This window comes from Diadema antillarum, unplaced genomic scaffold, assembly GCF_040938485.1.
Source record: "Diadema antillarum isolate AM-2024a unplaced genomic scaffold, OU_Dant_1.0 seq00001203_RagTag, whole genome shotgun sequence".
In the NCBI taxonomy this organism is placed as follows: Eukaryota; Metazoa; Echinodermata; class Echinoidea; order Diadematoida; family Diadematidae; genus Diadema; species Diadema antillarum.
The window spans coordinates 336,620-358,065 of NW_027271996.1; the positions used below are offsets into that span (position 1 = coordinate 336,620).

Sequence of the window (21,446 nt, forward strand, 5' to 3'; positions counted from 1 at the left end):
CGATGCGATTTTTTGTTTATACCGCAACACTCATTTCAGTATTGCCCTGCTGTCATTTTGCATTAACCATGCGCTAGATTATAGCTACCACAGAACATTATTTTCATTGAAAATTGCCTCTTTCTGAAATCAGGCCCCAAACAATCACCTCTCCGCCAACTAATTTGCCACCAGAAAATTGCCCCTCTCATTGTTATTTTCTAACATTGTTCGTTGTTTCACTTGAAAAACTCATATTCTGTGTATTAAGTATCAACAACATTTAATTTGAAAACTAGGACCACCAACTTTTATGGACAATTAGCTGTAATCGCACTCTAGAACAGATCAGGGCTCCGTTGCACGTGAGTTGTCAGGTCTGCCAAGTTGTTAATCTCTGACAATTTCAGTAATATTCTGGTTTCTGATTTGTTTAGAAGCTCTAGTCATACATACTTGTTACCATGGACCTACAAGGCATACCGTTACTGGTAATTGTCTGAGACTGACAAATTTCAAATTTTTCAAATTCAACTTTACATTAAAATTTATTTCGACAATGGCCAAGAAAGCAGACAACGTGACATCTGCGTGGTCTTCTGACGGACGCATATTTGTGACTACAAAGACAAGCTCAGGGAAATCAGCCAAACACTTGATAACCTGTGCGGCTGACTTGCAAAAGATATGAATTTTTAAACAGGTATCATCAATATTTATTCTTTTAGAACTTGTGTCATACTCTATCTGAAAGCCCCGTATTTATAAGCGTACAGTGTATTTATACATCTTCTTGGTTACCCTGCTATTTCTTGCCTTTTGTACGTGCAGTTAAACTCGCATAAGTCGATCTTCTCGGGACTGAGCAAAACACATCGACTTAGGCGAGTTTCGACTTGTGCGTAAGTCGAAAAAAAATCGACTTACAGTTACACCACGCATACACGTGTATAATGTACATGTATGTTGTCTACTTTGGAGCTGAGAGCTGGAGCGGTGTGCCCGATATTTGCCCTTCAGCAAGACGCTTTATCCACATTGAATATTACCATTATTCATTTCCAAAATTAAGAGCAAACATCTGACATTTATTCTAGCATCTTATGGAGCCGATTGTTACCGCTGTTCATTTCCAAAACTGAAGGCAAACATCGGGATTTTTTGTTGTTATTGGCACGGCGTGCTTTTTTGGTGACCCCGGTCGCATATTAACCATTCACGAAATCGTGATACGATTCGCGAAAAGACTCCGCTAAGTATATAAGGCATATAGATCGCTACACTCGGCAGAGGCGATACGTCGTCCTTTCACCAGGTCTGGGTAACGGAAACCAAAATCTCGCGTGAGTTCTTGCGTTACTATCGTTAATGTCAACGAAACATCGTTAATTTGCGCTTGGGATCGTTACTCATCGTTACTACAAACGTTAATTTTCCCGATCGTTAGTTTGCGTTAATAACGATTCAGGTGAAACCGCTTGCGTAAATGAAACGTTAATGTTTTTAACGCAAAGTTTCTTTTGGTATATACTGAATGTGAACAAAAACTGACGTCTCATGATTTTGACAATGATTTATTACACAATAAAATCTTATTCGACTTAGGCAAGGTGAATTCAATGGTTTTTCCGTGAAAGTGTTCTTGGAATTTCATCGACTTAGGCGAGTATCGACTTAAAAAATTCGACTTGTGAGTAAATTAATACACGTAAGTCAATGGGGAAAAATCGGGACTTTTTAAAATCTTCGACTTGCGCGATTATTCGACATATGCGACGTCGACTTAGACGAGTTTAACTGTATGTCATTATCTCTGACTGAGATAGCAGTTACAGTACTTGCCCGCTGAATACTCTTTGAAATTGTATGATACACTGATGTCATGTTCTCTATTTTTTTTTTATTTTTAAGAGCTCCTCGCGGCTATGCAGTTTTTTGAACCACTTGCTTTACATTGTTCTGTATTTGGTATAACTTTACGTTCTTTGATGTGTGTGTGTGTGTGTGTGTGTGTGTGTGTAGTTGTGTGTGTGTCCCACTGAGGTAACATGTTACAATGCTTGACCATAAAGAATATTCTCATTTGATTAATTCATTAGATTTATGTGCAATATCCAGATCTCTATCCCCAGAAAACAGAGAAGATGATATGGGATTTAACCGACTGATATATACCCCAGATGAATTTAATCATTTTGTAAATGTAGGCGCCCAGAAAATTGATGTTTCCAAGTTTTCTTGTATTCATTTTAATGCCAGAAGTATGAACAAACACTTTGATGATATTCTTACATTTTTAGGTACACTTCAAAAGCAATTTTCTGTCATTGGTATCTCTGAAACATGGCTGAAAGAGTTTGACTCATACTTCAACATTGAGCACTATGACTTTGTTATGAATGGACGTCAAGAAAAAAGAGAAGGAGGTGTCGGTGTATACATAAGAAATGATCTGAAATACCAAGTTCGGAACGATTTATCAATAAGCGAGCCTTTTATGGAATCTATGTTTGTAGAAATTAATAATTACAAGAAGAATATTATTTTAGCCATAATTTACCGACCACCAAATCAATCTGCACAATCTTTTTTTGACTCACTGACGAGAATTTTTAACATTGTTAATAGAGAGAATACATTGATATATTTTATCGGAGATTTTAATATTGATTTATTTAATGCAAATTCTTGCCAAGATGATTTTCTGGATTTGATGATGTCATATTCGATGTATCCATTGATCCGTTTTCCCACACGTGTTACGAGAAACTCGTCCACTTTGATTGACAACATTTTTACAAATAGTAATAGTCATGTAACTTCTGGTGTTTTATTTGCAGATATTAGTGATGACTTTCCCCTTTTCTGTGTAACCAATCAGAATAATGATTTTCGGTCATGTGCAATCTTTCAAAAACGTGACATGTCTGAACAAAATATTCATAGGTTTGTAAATGAGGTATCAAGAGCATGTTGGAGAGTGGAGAGAAATGATGTGAATGAAGGTTACGAAGCTTTTTTAGCAAAATATTTATCCATTCATGATATATGTTTTCCATTTAAAGCAACCAGAGTAAAAAAAGAAATATTCAAGCAAACCGTGGTTTATTAGAAGATTGTTGAAATTGTGCAGAAAAAAATGTAAATTATATAAAAAGTACCTTAAAAACCCTACTGAATATAGATGCACTGTATATAAACAGTATAGAAATATGGTAACCCGTGAAGTTAAACGTGTGAAGATAAGTTATCATATGAGAAAATTTGAAGATGCTTCAGGTAAATATGAAAAATACATGGAAAGTTATAAACGGTATTCTTGAATACAAAAATAAAAGCAATGTTTTGTTCGATATGTTTTTGTGTAATGGTAGATGTGCAATTGATGAATCAAAAATATGTGATTCTTTTAATGATTTTTTTTGGTGTAAATATTGGTTTTAATCTGTCTCGTCAATGTGAGGATCCCTTGGTTGAAAGAAGAAATGAACATAAGAAGTATATGAAAGAAAACGATCCAACTGCATTTTTTAAACCTATCACTACAAAAGAAGTGATAGATATTGTTTGTAGTTTAGCTAATGGTAAAAGTTCTGGGTCCGATGGTGTGAAAATTGATTTGGTAAAAAAAGTTATTCATATTATCTGTTATCCTTTATGTGAAATTTTCAACTTGTCTAGGACAAGTGGCATTGTACCGAATCAAATGAAATTAGCTAAAGTGGTTCCAATATATAAATCTGGACCTGAGGAAGAGATATCAAACTATTGACCAACTCAATATTACCTGTATTTTCAAAGGTTTCAGAAAAATGTATGTATGATAGATTATCCAAATTTTTAGACACATGCAATATATTGAATAAGTCTCAGTACGGTTTCCGAACGGGGCACTCGACATCTTCTGCTTTGATTCAGTTTACTCATCGTGTTGTTAATGTATTTGAAAATAAACAGATTATGGCTGGACTTTTCTTAGATTTGAGCAAAGCATTTGACACATTAGATCACTCTGTATTAATTGATAAATTGTATATTTATGGTATCAGAGGCATTGTATTACAATGGTTTGAAAATTATTTGAAAGATCGTAAGTAATTTGTTGAAATCAATAATATACAGTCTGAAATATCTTCCTTAAAATGTGGAGTGCCTCAAGGGTCAATACTGGGACCACTATTGTTTATAATATATGTGAATGACATGTGCAATATATCTCCTGCTTTGGATATTATTCAATTTGCGGATGACACCAGTATTTTCATTTCTGATACAGATATTCACAGATTAAACATCAAGCTTAATGACGAAATGGAAAACATTTTGATTTGGCTTCAAAGAAATAAACTTGTATTGAATGTAAGAAAGACTCATTTTATTGTTTTTAGTAACAGATAATAGACCGTAATGATGTTAAGATTATATTAAAGAGTGAGGAGATAAAACGTGTTTCAAGTTTAAAATTTTTAGGTGTTACTATTGATGAAAAATTATCATGGAATGAACATATTGGCGTCATCTGCAATAAATTGTCTAAGAGTGCTGGAGTGTTGAACAAGCTAAGATTTTTTCCTAGAAATATATTGTTGATGTTGTATAACACACTCTTTGCACCCCATATTAACTATTGTATTACGTCATGGGCCAGTACCACAGAACGAATTATGAGTCGACTGTTCAAATTACAAAAACGTGCAATACGAATTATATCTAATTCTTCATATTATGCCCATACTCAGCCAATGTTTGCCTCTTTAAAAGTTCTGAATATTTATGATATACATATTTTTCAAATTGCTATTTTTATGTTTATGTGTTCACACAACCTCCTCCCTACTTCTCTGCAAGAATATTTCACTTTAAATCGGTCCATTTATGATTATTATACAGGAAATTCTACTGATTATCATCTCCCGTCCGTACGTACCTCTATGCTCAAAAATTCTGTTTTCTATAGTGGCCCTTTAGTATGGAATGATTTACCATACGAAATAAGAACAATACCTTCACTAAATCAATTCAAGAAGAGATATAAGTTGTACTTATTAGATTTATATAACTTACAATGATTTTGCCACGTATAAAGCGATGTGTCACCTCATATTATGTGTGTGTGTTTGTGTGTGTGTGTGTGTGTGTGTGTGTGTGTGTGTGTGTGTATTAATCTGCAAATCTGAATGAATTATTTTGTCATCAGGGTCCAACTTCATATAAGGCAATCAGCCTTCCTGTTGTGCCCTTACACTTTTATAATGTTTCTTTTCTATTTTCTCCTCTGTCCTGCAGAGGATTGTATGATTGTAAATGTGTTAATGTGTTTTTATTGTGTATCAATTGTGATGTTTTTTATGAAAGTGTTGAAATAAAGAACTGAACTGAACTGAACAATGAGATTAACGTGATATAGGCTACATCTCACTTTCTGCAGTGATAGAAATCTTATAGACAAAACAATGTGAATTTAACAGAGTGTGCTATGCTTGTAAACCTACAGTAAAGATACATTGTAATGCCTGAATAAACTTGTCAGGGCTGAAAACTTTCGTGAAGCGTTGCCTAAATCCTTTCAAAAACTATAGCTTTATATCATGATATATGGTGAGGGAGTATGATTTTCAGTAAAATCCACTCCCATTTTCTTATCTTTATGTCTTATGTGTTATAACCGTAACTGATGAAACGCAGAAAGAGTGAATGACGACAGTGCAAGAAAAAAAGTGCCTTCGAACGTATTATTGTATTACACATCTAGAAAAATTACAACCCATGCGCGTATGCGGAGGTACATCGTATAGAATGATGCAACACACCCACACACACACACACACACACACACACATACACACACACACATACACATGCACAGTCACACAGTCACATCATTATCATTCACCGTCAATGAGTGTCTTATACCATCGAACGGAGAGAAGGCATTCAAGTTTATAAGATCACGTTAGGACTACGTGTATTGCTTTATTAAACGTACAGCTGATTCAAGGATCAAAGCGACACTAATACATTAGTTTCCGTTTTATCAGCAAAGATCTTGTGATCATAAATTTACACATTATGTTTATAATACTATCAATGTCGCAATAAATGTGAATGTTTCTCTTAACTTCTACACATTTTGGCCAAGGGGGAAAATATGACAATTCAAAAATTTACGTATGCTTGTCGCAAGCTGGCTTGTTTTAGCGTCGTTTGCAACAAGCAGTGTTCCTTTTAAGAAGACATTGTGTGACATACACCAAGTCCCGTATTTTACACCATCCAAATCAGCCCGAATACATACACAGGCAGGACATACATATTTTCTTATTTTCTTTTGTAAAACGGCTCATGAAAAGTATCAATCTATCGTCATACTCCATCTCAATCTTAGTTGTCCTTCAGCGTATATTCCTATCCATAATCTGGAGTAGATAAAGTAGGATATTCACAGTAACAACAAGTCCATGTACTTGTCTGTGTCATCAGACTTTTTCAAACCCTAAGTGGGGTTGATAATACGTATTTATTACCTCCGCCAAGGAGATTATAATTTTACGGGCATTTCATTTTCTGTTTGTTTGTTTGTCTGCATGTTCGTTAGCAATATCAATCGAAAAGTTATGCGAGGATTTTGGTGAAATCTTCCGAGATTGGTCCGTTGTGGTAAAGGGAACAACTTAATTGATAAGATTTTGGTGGTGATCCGAATTTTTCTTTCTTGTAAGGATCGATGCATGCATAGTTCTTTGGCGCTTATATCAACTCTAAGGCCGTACATCAAAGGCATGATTTTGATGCTTAATATTCGAACGAAATCAGCTATATTTCAGCAGAAGATGGTCCGAATCTGAACAAAATCGGACAGACAAAATGATTACGTAATTATGGAAGCCCGTGTGCATTACCATAATGACTTCAAATGACCGCCTTATCCCATTGGTATAACGAGGAAATCTCTTGCGTAAGAAATATATACTTGTTAGTTTGTCTCGTACACAAAACTTTGTCTAAAATTATGAAATTTTATTTCCCTAAATTTATAAGACAAGGCATCGACATGTGATTGTGTCTTGGGTGACTCTGTGCGAACGCAAGGACTGTCCATGTTCATATTTAAAAAGTAAACGTTCGATATTTTTTAGTCGATATCATTTTTATTCATTTCATTTTTCTCGCTAGTCACGCAAGCCTTGATCACACATTAAAGAGGTAAAAGTCTTATACGTAGTACTATTTTTTTTCTGTGTTCTCAGTAGTTTCAAGATTGAGTTAAAGCTTATTGCCTGATTGTGTCACTTAGCGTGGTGTTCGTTCCTGCCTTGTGTTGCAGCGAAGAAGGTTCATGAAGAAGTGTAAGGACATGGTAGGGCGATAGAGGAAACAACGGTTTGATCAGTGTGTCGCATTCTCGAGATAAGTCCCTTTATATCATATCATAAATTATAGTCAGCGGTAAATGGGCATTAACGACAGGTTATTGATCACTGTGATATCACTGTGAATATTGTGGGCCTGGTAGGCGTTGGTAGGACCATATTGTGGTGTAAAAAGAAAAGGCATCTGGCTATGTGTGTTTGAGGGGCATGTATTTCTCGATGGTCACGCAGCCGTGTTCACACAGGGGAGAAGGTAGCATTCCCACCACGCTCCACAAGTCGAGGGCGGGGTCGTAGCAGAAGAGATGGGACACGTTCACACTGGCGTCCAGCTTGCTGCCGCCAGCAATGTAGATCTTATCGCCAACCACCGTTGCGCCGTAGGAATACAGGTACTTTCCGTCGATCATCTTGTTTTCTATGTAAAGGACAGAAGGTATTGACAGTATACTTAGAGAGTCACGATTTTAAATAATCCAGTGCATTTTCAAGCACTTATTATACTTCTGCCATCATATTTACCAAGTTATATCATAACCTTATTAATTGCACAGTCACCAGTCATGTGGCAGCACACATAATTCATACCAACTTTATGGCAAATCGAGAGATCCGTGTAATTGCGTTTCACAGCTTGATTTAGGCTTATCTGACAAATTTAATTTTCAAATAAGCTGCTTGACTGTAAAATGTCAAAGAAATCAACAATTTGATATGTGTGCGTCTTCTCAAACAAAATAGACAAAAACTCAAAGAATGAATGGGAAAAAAAAGAAAGGCATCCTTGATTCCTTTACAAAAATGTAAAGGGAAAATTGAAATAATAATGTACATTTCTATTCTTGGATTGTGTTATTAGCACTACAAATCGAAGAAAAGTCAAAGTAATGCAGTTCAAACATATTTCAAAAATGATGAGACTATTCTGAAAGTTGGGCATAGGTGATCAAGTACACACACACACACACGTCCCACGGTTGTTACGATTACACACACATCAAATCTCCTGAACGACTTTACCCTGTAGGTAAGAGAAAAAAAAGATTAGGTATGTGTTCGCAAAATGAAATGTAAGATTCGTCAATATTTTACTGTTACTCAAATCAACGAAGAGAAGACAGAACCCCTCTCCCCCTGTTCTAATCACCTCTAATCTTTTCCCCAGTCACCGGGTTGACGACAACCACGTAGTTGTCATAGCCCCTGAAGACGAGGTAGTACACGTAGTCGTCGACCACCACAGCGTTCTCGATCCCGTCCCCTTGCATGCGCTGGAAGCTGAACATCTGAATCCACTTATTCTCCTCCGGGTCGTAGCAGTGCATGATATCCGGGTCGCGAAAGAAATATCCGTTGACGTACAGTTTTCCTGCATGGACGTGTAGCGCACGTATGGTGGCGCGAGAGTGAAAAAAGTGTTAAGAAAACAATGAGCAAAGGTTTAGAGATACCCATTTTAGAATTATTCAACTATAAATCTCACATAAAATTTTTGGGGATGATGATGAAAGCTCTTTTATGTCAGTATTCTTCATCCCTTGGTTTTGTATCACCATCATCATACATTAGGCAGAGTAATAATTGCATATTGCATATCTTCCTTTGCATATCTTGCATATCTTCCTTTCAGTTCAATCTTCCTGGCACACCTGGCCCCATAGTGTCTGTGCCACAAATGTGATATGTTATATAGTTTATACGTTTGCATCCTAAAATCCTAGTAAGTATTGTTCATAGTATCAACATCATTATATCAATGAGTAAAATGTACAATAGTATATAGAAGAATTTAAAATGAATATGTCTTATTGGTATAACAAATTGGTGCTGTTGTTGTTTTGTTCCAGTGTTCCACGTTTTACAAGCGTGGCTTTTTTAGTGGAACACTGTTTTCCATCATTGTGATTATTTACTATTTTTGTTGTCATGACAAAGTGCATTGTTTCTTTTTTACGACATCATTCGTGTATAATTTATATTGTATTGAAAAAAAATCCTTTATCGGACGAGTGTAAGAGAAATGAAAAAAAAAAAATTGTATCACTTTGGATTATGTCAACTTTTTCTTTTCTTTTCTTTGTGATGATGGAAATAAATAAACTATTGAAACTATTGAATTGAATAATGCCTGTCGTGTTAAGAAATAACTGTCGTGTTAAGAAATAAAACATATTTTGTATACGCCGACACTGGGTAAAAACGAAAACGAAGACATTGAACATACAAAGGGTACAGCTACATCGACTTGTTGTGGACTCTTCGACATTCATTGTCCAGGTAATCTCTGTTTGGTATTAGCAGAGAAAGTACTTAGTAAGTATACACTTGATCCTAACAAGTCTTTGTAGTTTGTATTCATCATATAGGGGATGTGGTATGACTTTGGGAATATTGTTACCATGGATGCCAACCTTGTACATAGAATTGCAACTGACAAGGCATATTTGTGGTGAAAAACGGTGTTTTTACCTTTTTTTTTGCATTAGACAGTATGTAGTAATAAAGTACAGTTTAGGAAAACAGTATTATTCATGGAGCCCGCAGTATTAAAAAAAAAAACAGTACAAAATATTGCATCAGAGTAACAGTTGATATCTCTATGTTGGGTTTCAAAATTTATGTTTAATGTTCAATGTTTGTGTTTTATTTCATTATTTGTTTTGTTTTGTTTTGTTTTGGGTTTGTGTACCTTGCGTGACAGTACCAGGACAGTTTGGAGGCGGATTTAGGCCAAAGGATGCTTGACAAGGAAAAAAATGTAATACATTTGTATAGAAACCTTCATGAGACGACACAACAGGCTTCTCGAGATAGCTGCCCTTGATGCGTGTGATTAGCGTCCACGTGTTCTTGGCTGGGTCGTAGCGCTCGACGTCGTTGAAGCGCCGCGCCCAGCCCATCTTGCCGCCGACCACATAGATGAAGCCGTCGACGACCCCGGCGCCGTGCGAGAAGCGCGGCATGTTGAGGCTGGCGACCTGCGACCAGCGGTTGGTGATGGAGTCGTATCGCCAGACATCTGGGAGGGTTTCCGACATACGATCGCCATGATCAGCCTAGTGTCCAGACATAATAAACTACAATCAGATAGAATAGAGTATCATAATGTCCCTGAAAATTATTTTGATTATTATGCAAATGTTAATGATCTTAACTACACAGCAGGAGTTTATAATTATGTCATTGTATGTAAGTATTAGACCAGTGGATACTACTGAACATACTGACAAGAGGAAAACGGAAATGGACAATAGTGAATATGATGCATTTCGAATTAAGAATGTAAATAGCCTATACAAAGTGTAAGACTGAGACTGCATAATTTGTTTGTACACGTTGTGTTAATCACATTGATTCTTCGTGCAAGAATATGTAATTATGGTGTACAACAACTTTACTGACCGATCATACTCTGTAAAGAAAAACAATGAAAGTCACGAGGTGCCAATGCAACTGATCACGAATCATGCCAAAAATCACTATTTATTACCTTAAAGCCATTGTTTACCATTTGGAGCAGTGATTTGAATAATGTTCGAGTTATAACATTTGATGCATTTGATTATGTGTCGGTCAGTTGAATCCAAAATATCCTATATACCATTATAAACCTTTTGCAATTAAACCCCCAAAATTGTGAAATTAGGAGATATCACTATTTTTGGCAATAAACCATAACTGTATGCGGTTTATGCTAGATTAATACAACTATTCGTTGAATGAATGAAACTGTTTTCCCAAACACTGCATGTCAAGCACTTGCCTACTCCTTCTCACGTAGTTGTCGCCAAAGAAGGAATGTTGGCATTTCTATTCTAACCACGTCTATCGTATCGCGATGTGGTTAGCAGGTTATAACCATTGAGAGATATTAACTGTATCAGTATTGTAACCTCCTTGACACTCTGGTAGGTTTCCAATTATATGGCATTCAAAGACCACAAGTAGAGAGAGGTATAAGAATAGAATTAAGAGAGGCTGACAAACAGCTCATAGTGAGAGTAAGAATTTGAACTTTCATGCAAAGACTGCCATATATTTAATTGCTAATGGAAACACACCTGACCTCCTATGATATAGATATCGTTGTCCATTGCTACTGCGGCGAATCTTCTGTTCTTGCCCGGGAACGGCGCCAGAGAATGCCAGGAGTCGTCCTTTGGGTTGAAGCACCAGACATCCCGCACCCACCTCTGCCGGTCGTCGAACCCGCCGACCGTCACCAGGACTTCCGTGGTCATGGAGTAGCGGAGCTTCAGACGCGGATCGTCTACGTGATGCGAGCTCGCTCCCCGCTCCCTCAGCAACTGGCTCTCTCCGATCAGAGCTTGGCAGGCCGCGTCCCCCTGGAGGACGGGATCGCCCTTGATGTACTGCTCTACGTAGTCGGGCTCGATCAGCGGCAGCCGGACGTGGCGCAAGACTTTGGGCATGGACGACAGCCTTTCGTCGACGTCGTGTTTGAGCCACTGCATGGCTGCCTCGAAGGCCACCTCCTCGTTTTTCACACTGAGCCGGTCATCGGCGATAAAGGAAGCTAGATCGTCGGCGGAAAGGTGTGGGTAGTCTTCGGTGAGCATGATGTCCTTGAAATAAGTCAGTATGAACATAAACGTGCGGTCAAACAGCTGATCGCAGCTGTACAGTTTGGCGAAATTGATGATGCCGAGGCAGTTATGAATGTCCAGTTGGTCTTTGAAGAACTGACTGCAAGCGTTCACAGCTGGAACGAGCTGCAGGAAGCTGGCGGTTTCCAGGAGTTCCTGAGCATTGTCCTCATTTATGTTAAGCCTACACGTGTAGATGAAATCCAGCAGGATGCTGAAGATATCCGAGTGGATACCCTTGAGTTCGACCTCCTCCTCTCGAAACTCCTTCATTCCGGACGTGAACATCGCCCTGAAATACGGACTGACCGCGACCATGACCGCACGGTGGCAATGGAAGGAAATGCTCTCGACGGTCAAGATCAGGTCGGTGAATCGGCGACTTCGGCGATGTTCATTCAACACGTGGAGGACCTCGAGGGGATAGTTGTGCTCCTTGAAGCTGCATTCCGTCCCACAGGAAGAAGTGTCCTCCTCCCCCGATAGGATGGAAGACGGAACGGCGCTCAGCGACGACGTCTCGCTGCCCGCGTCCAGGCAGAACTGTCCGACAAGAAAGTCGCTGCAAGCCAGCTCGACAGACTTGTTCAGAAAGGCTGACTGGCCGAAGCATAGGGTGAGCATGTCCTGCGCATTCTGGTATCCGATACCCATCTTGGACGTGTACACGAATTCGATTATCTGGCCGACGTAATCTGCGCGGATATGGTCGACGACGAGCTTGTCGCTCTTCTTCCGCAACTTGATGTGTTGCTGTTCGAGCAGGTTCATGACGAGGGGACTGCCCGCGGCTACGATGGCGCGGTGGCACTGAAACTTTTGGTCGGCGGAGAGAATCTTCAGATCAATCATGTCCCCTGCGAGCCGCATGTCGTTGAGGGCAGCCATGAGCTCCAGAGCGTGGTGAGGGTGCATGACGGGCCGGTGTCTGTGCAGAGAGCTACTGTAGCTGGCGTCAGAGTTATCCCGGGTACCTGTGGAGAATTCAAACCAATTTACTCGGGGCAACATGATTTGGACAAAAATTATTTGTTTTGCTCTATGTTACTCCTCAGCTGCTTTCTAGCATCGTTTATTTCTTGATTTTGATTTACCTTTAAAGATGCCATATTTGAATAGTCGAGTTGAGGGTTAATATCACATTTTTTCTGGTGACAAGACAATCTTGCTTCTGCGACGTACAATCGCTAAGGTCTTATTTTCTCTAAGGAATTGCCAACAGGATTAGGATTTTGATAGGGTTTTAGGGTTAATTTGAGTGTAGATTAGGATTATGGTTAGGGTTATGTTATTGGGTAGAATTTATGTTTTGTTCAGCATGCAGATATTTCATGGAAGAAATTATCGCTACAGCAAATGCCATGGAAACATTCTTTATAAAAATAGTTAGATTATGAAATTGTCCTTTCATTTTATGTAAAGTGCTCTTGATTTTCTGTTTGCTGCCGTGACTTACCTCCGAGTGACGATGAGCTCTCACACGATACGCTGCGACGAAACCCAGATCTAGCCATGGCGGCGCCACTCCCGACGGAGTCCGCCAACCCTGAAGCATGACTCTCGATAGATTCGCTTCTCTCCAGCTTTGATCGAGCCCCGGGCGGCTTCCCTGCCCCATCTTGTTGCTGCTCCACGACAGCCGGAGCGAGCGGCCTGATGCTGGAAACGCCTCCCCGAGAGAGACTGCTGCTCTCCGACCTGTCGTCGTCTCCTATTCCAGACACGAGGATGCTGGGGACCTGGCTGCGGTCGTACCGCGGCTCGTTCCAGTAGAGCCGATTCAGAGAGTTGGGAAGATCCAGACTATCCGCTGCTGACGTGTCGGAGAAAATGTTCAGCGACCCGTCCCCTTCCTCTTCAAGAAAGCACGCCATCTGCTCCATACGCATCATGTCCATTTCGAAGTCGCTGATCGGCGGGCAAATACCGCCGCCGTCCATTTCGCTGCTCCCTTCCGCCATGATGACGGTCGTGATCAATCACCGTCTGGTTTAAGTCTGTCCACGAGGCGTTCTCATTAGTAACGCCAGAATGATATTGCAGTTGGAGAAAGAGAGGTTCGTTGTAATAACACCACTAGCGTCTTTCCCGATGTGTTGTCCAGGATGTAAATCTATAGAAGTCGACCAAATGAGATTCCTCAGAGAGTGCCAGCCAATCTGATTATCCTGTCAAAAGCAGACATAAAAAGAGGTTAATGAACGACCATTCTCTATTGCTTGTTTCAACAACGACTGTCAAGCCTACGTTAACCAAGGATCGACACTATCTCTTTTTTCCCCTGATAATCATTTCGGGCCACTAACATACTAAATCTGATATGTTGGCGAAATAAAAAGAAACATAACTGGTAATTAAAGTTGAATTTTAGTTGCCCAATCAAAAAAAAAAAAAAAAAAATCGGAAATTTGTTGGCCGGACATCAAGTTTTAGTGGCTTTAGTGACCATCGGACTACCGGGCCACTACTTATGTCGAATCAACCTACTCTAAAATAAACTCACGTTGTATTGTTTTAGTTTGTTTATGCATGTGAAATATGAAACTCCAGGAACCATGACGGAATTATATAAGTAGTTATTGGAGAACTCTATCAAATCAGCACAGGCAATATAGGGGTTTCATATTTCCTAGGGGGTCTCTTTCATGACTTTTGGAAGCACCACTTGAATTATGTTTGTGCTGAAGAAGCAGAAAAAAAAAAGCACCACATTCTTCACATCCAGCGAAATCTTTTGCCAGTGTTGGTCCAGCGTTTTTTTCTTATAAGAGACCCCCCCCCCTCCCCCGCTATCTGTATCCTCACATGATTATAATAATCATTTAGGAATCTGACTTTATCAGCATCAATGTCAAGTCTGGTAATGGTCAGTCCCGGGAACAGCGAATGCGGAAACCTGATAGTGCTTGTAATTCACTCTATCTCCTTAGATTATACTCTCTGTCTGTACTCTGAGGGTATATTCTTATACTTCATATACTTCATATACTTCTCTTACTTCTCTTCTATCTTCATCTTTATCTCCCTATCTACCTACCCCACGGAGATTTCTGTTTTCCCTTTGTAAGCTCTTGTATTTTCAACCCAGTATGGTATTTTATGGATTTGGGTTGTCGTTTTATTTCATTGACTCAGCATTCGAAATGCCTCCTTCATTTCTTGTTATAAACGGATTGATGATCTATTTTCACTATTCTTTTTCCTTCCAGATTGTTTTTGTTCTAATTCCTGTCCGTTTACTATTGTTTAAGATGGGAGTCGTACTTTATTTCAAGCATCAATGATGTCTTATTGCGGGTTATCATAAGTGCAACGGGATAATCTTCTTTTTTTTTTATAATTTGCATATACCATCATTCGTTCTCTCTCTCGAACCTCTATTCTATTTTTTTCTTTCTCTCTCTCTCTTCTCCGGCTTCCTCCTCTTTCCCTCTCCTCCCTTCTTTCTCTTTCTCTCTCTCTCTCATTCTCTATCTCTTTGCCCCTCTCTCCATCTTTTTGTCGATATCTCCCAAGTAATCAGACGGGAGAAGGAAGGCCTCTGCAGCGCACGTAGCTCCATATGCAAGAATGCCCCAGGAATCTTGGGTATGTTTACTTGGCGCGAGCTTTATTCCTCGCAAGACGCAAGTGCAAGGGGTGATGTGCGTCGTTACAGACCTGCATCCGTATAGCATCGTTTTGGATTGACGTCTTGCGCCGCAACGCGGTAATAAAATCGGAAGGAAGCGAACTGTGCTATTGTTTCGGAAGTTATTTTTGATCGATTCAGCACGTAGATGCGTCTCTATGTCAACGGTACCTGGACAGCCCAGGTTACCCTCTTGATAACGAACAGTGATGCTCTCGGAGGCTTTTAGCAAAACGTCCTACATTATCAGTGATTATGTCCAGCGAAGAATTGACTCCGACAAGAAATAACTGAAATAAATGAAAACAATGCAATGAACTTTATTTCTGAATAATCAAAAAGCTGTGACCGTTAAGTACCGGAAAACCATCTCACATCGAGAAAAGTGGACAATGAACGAAATTGCCTCCACGTAGCTTGCTAATTACTCAGCATTGTTCAGAATATGATATCAAAGCTGTATAAAATCTTTGCCAGAGAAACATTCCTTTTATTTACTCAGCCTACTCACCATGCTCACGTAATACTGCCCCCGCACACTCTTTATGACTCTGCAAATCCGGACACTATTTTCTCGAAAGCAAATAAGGAATGAAGATTTGACTTTCAAATGTCTATTTTAATTCCAGGACGACATTTTAGGGCAAATAATCCTCTCTTCGCTCTGCGTTTGCATGAAAAATGCTGAATGTTATCGCAGTCTATCGCATAGTCGATAATTGCAGCATATGAGCCAGTCAAAAGAAGCAATCTAACAACTGCATGACTTAATAGATACTACCTTAAAGGAATATGTCACCTTGACATGTTCTAAAAGGATGTTAGAACAATGTATTCCATTGCTTGTTATCTTTATTATATAAATTTAGATTGTGAGTTCAAATCATATTCCTGCTTGTCTTAAAAGGTCACCAGAATGATGCATATTTGCACACGTTGGTAAAACTGGGGAAATGAAGCCTCTCTTCTCTCTTCTCTATCAATACCCTTATTCGAGATGTTTTTGAAAATGTCTGTTTTCATTGATGCAAGAGCCATCTTTAACATTTGACATGTTGACTCTACCCTTGTACGTCCTCTTATGAAGTTACACGTAACGCACATAAAGATCATGTAACGCATTTCATAGATTCTAACTTATTTTGATTTTTTAAAATAGTTTAAAGAGCGTTCTCTGAATAGTATTTGACACTTGACGCTGATATCACAGAGGCATTGCTGTAAAGCTAAAAGATAAAAAAGAGTAATTTGTGATTACATTCTAAGTTATCTATATATTTTGCACTAATTCGTCGGCTAGGCACTTACTCATGTCTGTCGATGTCATAACTCATGTCAAAACGTGTTATTCGATTTATAGCACGTAAAAGCCATCTGCCTGTTCTCTCTACAAAGTTATTGCACGGCAATGCATTTTGGCAAATGCTGCGTTGAACATAATGTTATGAAATGATGTGGGCGAATTATCGTGATTATTCTAAGGTCATTATAACAACGTCTTTACTGGTATCATCGTCAATAATGTGATAATACCACCATTATCACCATACATACCCATTTGTTAATTTCTACACTGTATATGAAATATAAATAAGACCGACGCATTTGAATCAGTGCACGTTGACAGTGCTACCTGAACCCTGGGGCTCGCCTTGCTGGACCGTGTCCAAGAAATCTCAAGCAGCCGGGACACGAATGTTCCGCCTCCCCGCCAAACTCGACCGAGCTCGCTGCTTCAAACAGAATACTTCTCGGCAGCAGAGAGAGGATGAGAGGTTTGGAGTGGGGGGAGGGGGAGGGGTAGAGATTAGGATGGGGAAGATGGGGAGGGGGTTACAGGAGGATAATCAGTTAATAAACGAGCCAGAAATACGGCAAAGGATACGGCCCTGCAGAATGATGTCATTACCTCCAACAAATGGGAATGCAGGTGTATGTTCATGATATATAATACCACTGCCCGTTCTATGTCCCCGATTATTCAGACGATACGAAGAATATTATTATCGAGTTAATGCGTGTCTACTAATAGCGGCGCGGCGAACGTCAGTGTAGAAGGCTTACGTTATAATGTTCACGTCATGGCTCACATTTACTTATCCCACTTTAACTTTTATTATGATACTTGGACTTTTAATGCAACATTCTCTGTAAAGGTTGCATCTTCATAAATGCCTGTAGTGACTCCAGTTCTCCCTATCTCTCACCAAGCCATATCTTTTATTTATTTTTCCTGTTGCAAGCAACTACCACGACTAATTCTAATCACAAAAAAAAAAGAATATATATAACTCACTCAATCCATGGGGCACTCAGTAATTTCTTATATTTGATTCCACTCTATTAATTTTCATAGATAAACGGAACGGAGCCCGGAGACGGAGCCTCTCCTTTCGGGGAAAAATGTGCGCAATATTCATATCTACCGAAGACTATGGAAAACACGCTGGACTTCTTCAAAGCACGAGTATTCGAAACAATATGTGTCCCTTATAGTGATTTACATAAAATCTCTTACGATTCTCTGGAAGTGTTAATCAGTTTAGACTGGATGCTACAACCTTCAGCATTTCGTTTCCTTTCCATTTCAACAAGAAACAGTTTTTAGCAGTAAAAGCAGTAAAATGTTTCCATGAAAATGCGCTTGTTTTCTATAGTGCGTGAGTGTATTGTTGAGTCGCACCCCGTCAGAGGGGTTATTCCCGTTCATGGTACACTGTATATGGTTCAAAGGCGTTTCGATCAGCGTCACAACATGGGGGGGGGGGGGGGGGAGGGGCGAACACGAATGAAAGGGGCTTATCCTATTTCCGTAATCAACTGAACATTCTTACAAAACACAGCTTCATGTATCATTATGTTTTGCTGAAATGCCTTGTATGAAATAATTAATGTTTCTACCCTTTCTTGAGAAAAGTTCGTGTTACATCGATATAACTTTACATTGCAAAGATATAATTTTTGTAGCATGATATGAGAACGGGTTTTCAGCGCGCATTAATGACGTCACGTGAGTGCTAATTAGCTGTTTCACAAGTCTTGCTCAGAATAAAATAATTGCACTGTACGTAGGTATTAACCTTTGGGTAGCGCTATACCTCAATTGCTGGTTAAGCTGCCCAATACAGTGACGTAATGACAGGTAAGACCGGCTAGAATGGCTGTGTGCGTTGCCTGTTTGTCTCTGTCTTCTACACACAAAATCAGGGTTGTCACCGTCTCGGTCGAGATAATTGAAATATCTGACTAATGACTAACACACGCCATCGCATTCCTGCTGCATGCAGGCGTGTGTACTTTCATCATGAACCGGAATTACAAGATGGCTGCCTTCAGTCCATTAAATAGTCTCCTCTCTAGGCAATTGTGTTAATTATATTCTTTCCGCGGTCGACTCCAATCAAACAACAAATACCATACTATAGGGGATACAAATTGAATACGGTTTTTTTTTCTCTATCACATTAAAAAATAGATCTTTTAATGATAATTAGAATTAAATGAGGGAAAACGAGGTAAATTTCTTCAAGAGAAATTGGATGGTTACTTTCCTTTGGAAACTGCTCCCTGGATCAATCCATGATTTGGGTAATGAGAGGGCCATCATATTCACAGTTACTGCTGAGGCATTAAAATGTTGATAAATTTGCGCAATTACATGAAAGCCACGACTTCATCTTGGTAGATTTTCAAGACAAAAGGAGTGTTTGGGATATTTACTTATTTTGTAAATAGCCATATAAAAATATAGTAATTCTATAGGGCCTACCATGTACATGCTATTACTTTGTTGTTGTCGTTGTTGTTGTTGTTTTACATTATTGTTATCTTCCTGACTTCCCTGACGTGATCTAAAAAAACTTGACGAAATGAACTTATGCACTAGAAATAGTATAACTGTAATCAGACTTCAGACGGCTAATACATGTAATATCTTCGGGGTTGCACAGTTGTAGCCAATGTACGGTGGCTGACAATATTATTACTTTGATACATGGAAACAACTCCGTACAGGAAAAAACGTGCATTTTAGGCATATCTCATAATGAATCTCGGACTAAATCGTCTCTGTTTTTCTACGGCAAATACGTAAAGCAAATGAGCAAACAAAGATCCAACAGATGTTACACCTCTAAAGGCATCCGTCGTCTGCTAAGTACTTGAATGTCTCGTCTCTATATATTCTCACAATTTGTGTAACTCGATGCCTTAAAAAATACATCTTGAAATTACACTCAATAGCGAAAACGTTCAAATCATTTGCCATCACAGGTGTATCAACGCTTGACTATTTTTTTTTCTCGATACTACATAGTCCCAACTGTTCTTGAGTGAAAATGGATTACTGACAAAATCTTGAGCTATTCCACTCCCGCAATAAAGAACCAACTCGCTCAAAGCATTTGCAATATAAACCTTCAATACTCCTATATATTATTACGAAAATATCTATCGTCAGCCTTCAGTAGGCCTAATAGATGGCTGATTATGACAGTGACAAAATATTGTTTGATACATAAAGGTTTGCCTATTCTGACTAGAATTTCACATCGTAAATACAAACATGACAAAGTAGAAGTTGGAAGATAGCAGTTCGTTGCTGGATAGTATAGTACTTACCTTTAGATTTTGACTGCCTGTTTTGTCAGGTCTGATCTGCCGCACGCAGCTCGGCAATGCACGGCACTTCTATTCACTATATCTTCTTGCCCGTCTTGCAGATGAAAGTTTCACCGAACACATTGCTTTCCATCACTAATGCTCTTCCTTTAGTAAACCAGGCAGTGAACTCAATTAGCGAGAAGATATGATAGGCTTAGTGAGAAAAATTTCAAACACAACATTGCTCTGCCAAGAAACGGCCGTCGTCGGTAGCTATGAAATCATTTTCCTCCGAATTTCTGCCACGAGTTGATCTCTGTGCATACGTGTTGCTGGGGAGTCATGCGCAGTATGTTAGGCAATAGCGCCGCTACGTAAGTACTAGTGATTACCAGTCTCGAGCTGGGACTCTGTTTCATTGTTGACTTGCACAAGCCAGAATGTTTTGACTCGTGACTGTTGCCAATTTCGACATTGGTAAATAAAATGAAATCATTGTGCAACATCAAATCAAATTACATGTATATACATTAGTCTTTATAATCCCTCCGTTTGAATTTGTTATGGCTCATGAATCGCAATTCAGCCCTGGGGTAAGTGTTCTTAGTAGGCCCTATCTATATCAAAGCATCGCGTGGCTTGTGTGGTTTTTTTGTTTGTTTGTTTGTTTGCTTTCTTGTTTGGGGCATGATTTTTCAGTACAATAGGATCACCAGAATCAAGTCTTAGAAAAAAAAAATCATATGGCAAAATGTATGCCCGATATTATGTAGCATATAGTTGGCGGGGCTTGGGTGAGAAGGAAAGTCAATTATTAAATAGTAAGAAAAAAAGAAACGTGGTTACCCTGCAGTTCCTTGATCGGTAATGATGTAATTTTTGTAACATTCAGTCACTATAATATTCCTTCATTCTCTCCTGGCGATGTGTGTCTGCATTAATTTTGTGGATAACATTAAGATTCCTCAAAGTCAACCTGCACTTCACAGCCTTACGAGTGATGCAAACAGGCAAATAAACAAGAATGGAAGTACCGATATGCGTTGAGCGTCAATACAATCTTTTATTCAGTCCCCAAATCGGCAACACCGAGGCATCTGTGGCTCAGACTATAATTGATAGCCCGTGTGATCATAGAACACGGTGACCTGGAATTTTGTCTCTTTGAAGAGGCACAGACGACGATGTATACAATGTCATATGCTTGCGTCAAGACGTTTTCGCTGACTGATTGAGAGCAGTGTATACTCTCAAAGT

At 39.1% G+C, this 21,446-nt stretch overlaps 1 protein-coding gene across 1 annotated transcript; it reads right to left on the minus strand.

Annotated features, from left to right (window-relative positions):
* Positions 1-6,967: 6,967 nt before the first annotated feature.
* LOC139744684 (kelch-like protein 38) lies at positions 6,968-20,315 on the minus strand. Its single transcript, XM_071655107.1, has 7 exons — positions 20,208-20,315; positions 13,641-14,124; positions 13,413-13,565; positions 11,411-12,930; positions 10,129-10,405; positions 8,497-8,718; positions 6,968-7,767 (listed from the first exon to the last, which is right to left on the minus strand). The coding sequence occupies exons 2-7, from the start codon at positions 13,915-13,917 to the stop codon at positions 7,538-7,540; spliced, it is 2,679 nt and encodes an 892-aa protein (XP_071511208.1). The 5' UTR covers positions 13,918-14,124; positions 20,208-20,315; the 3' UTR covers positions 6,968-7,537.
* Positions 20,316-21,446: the final 1,131 nt, after the last annotated feature.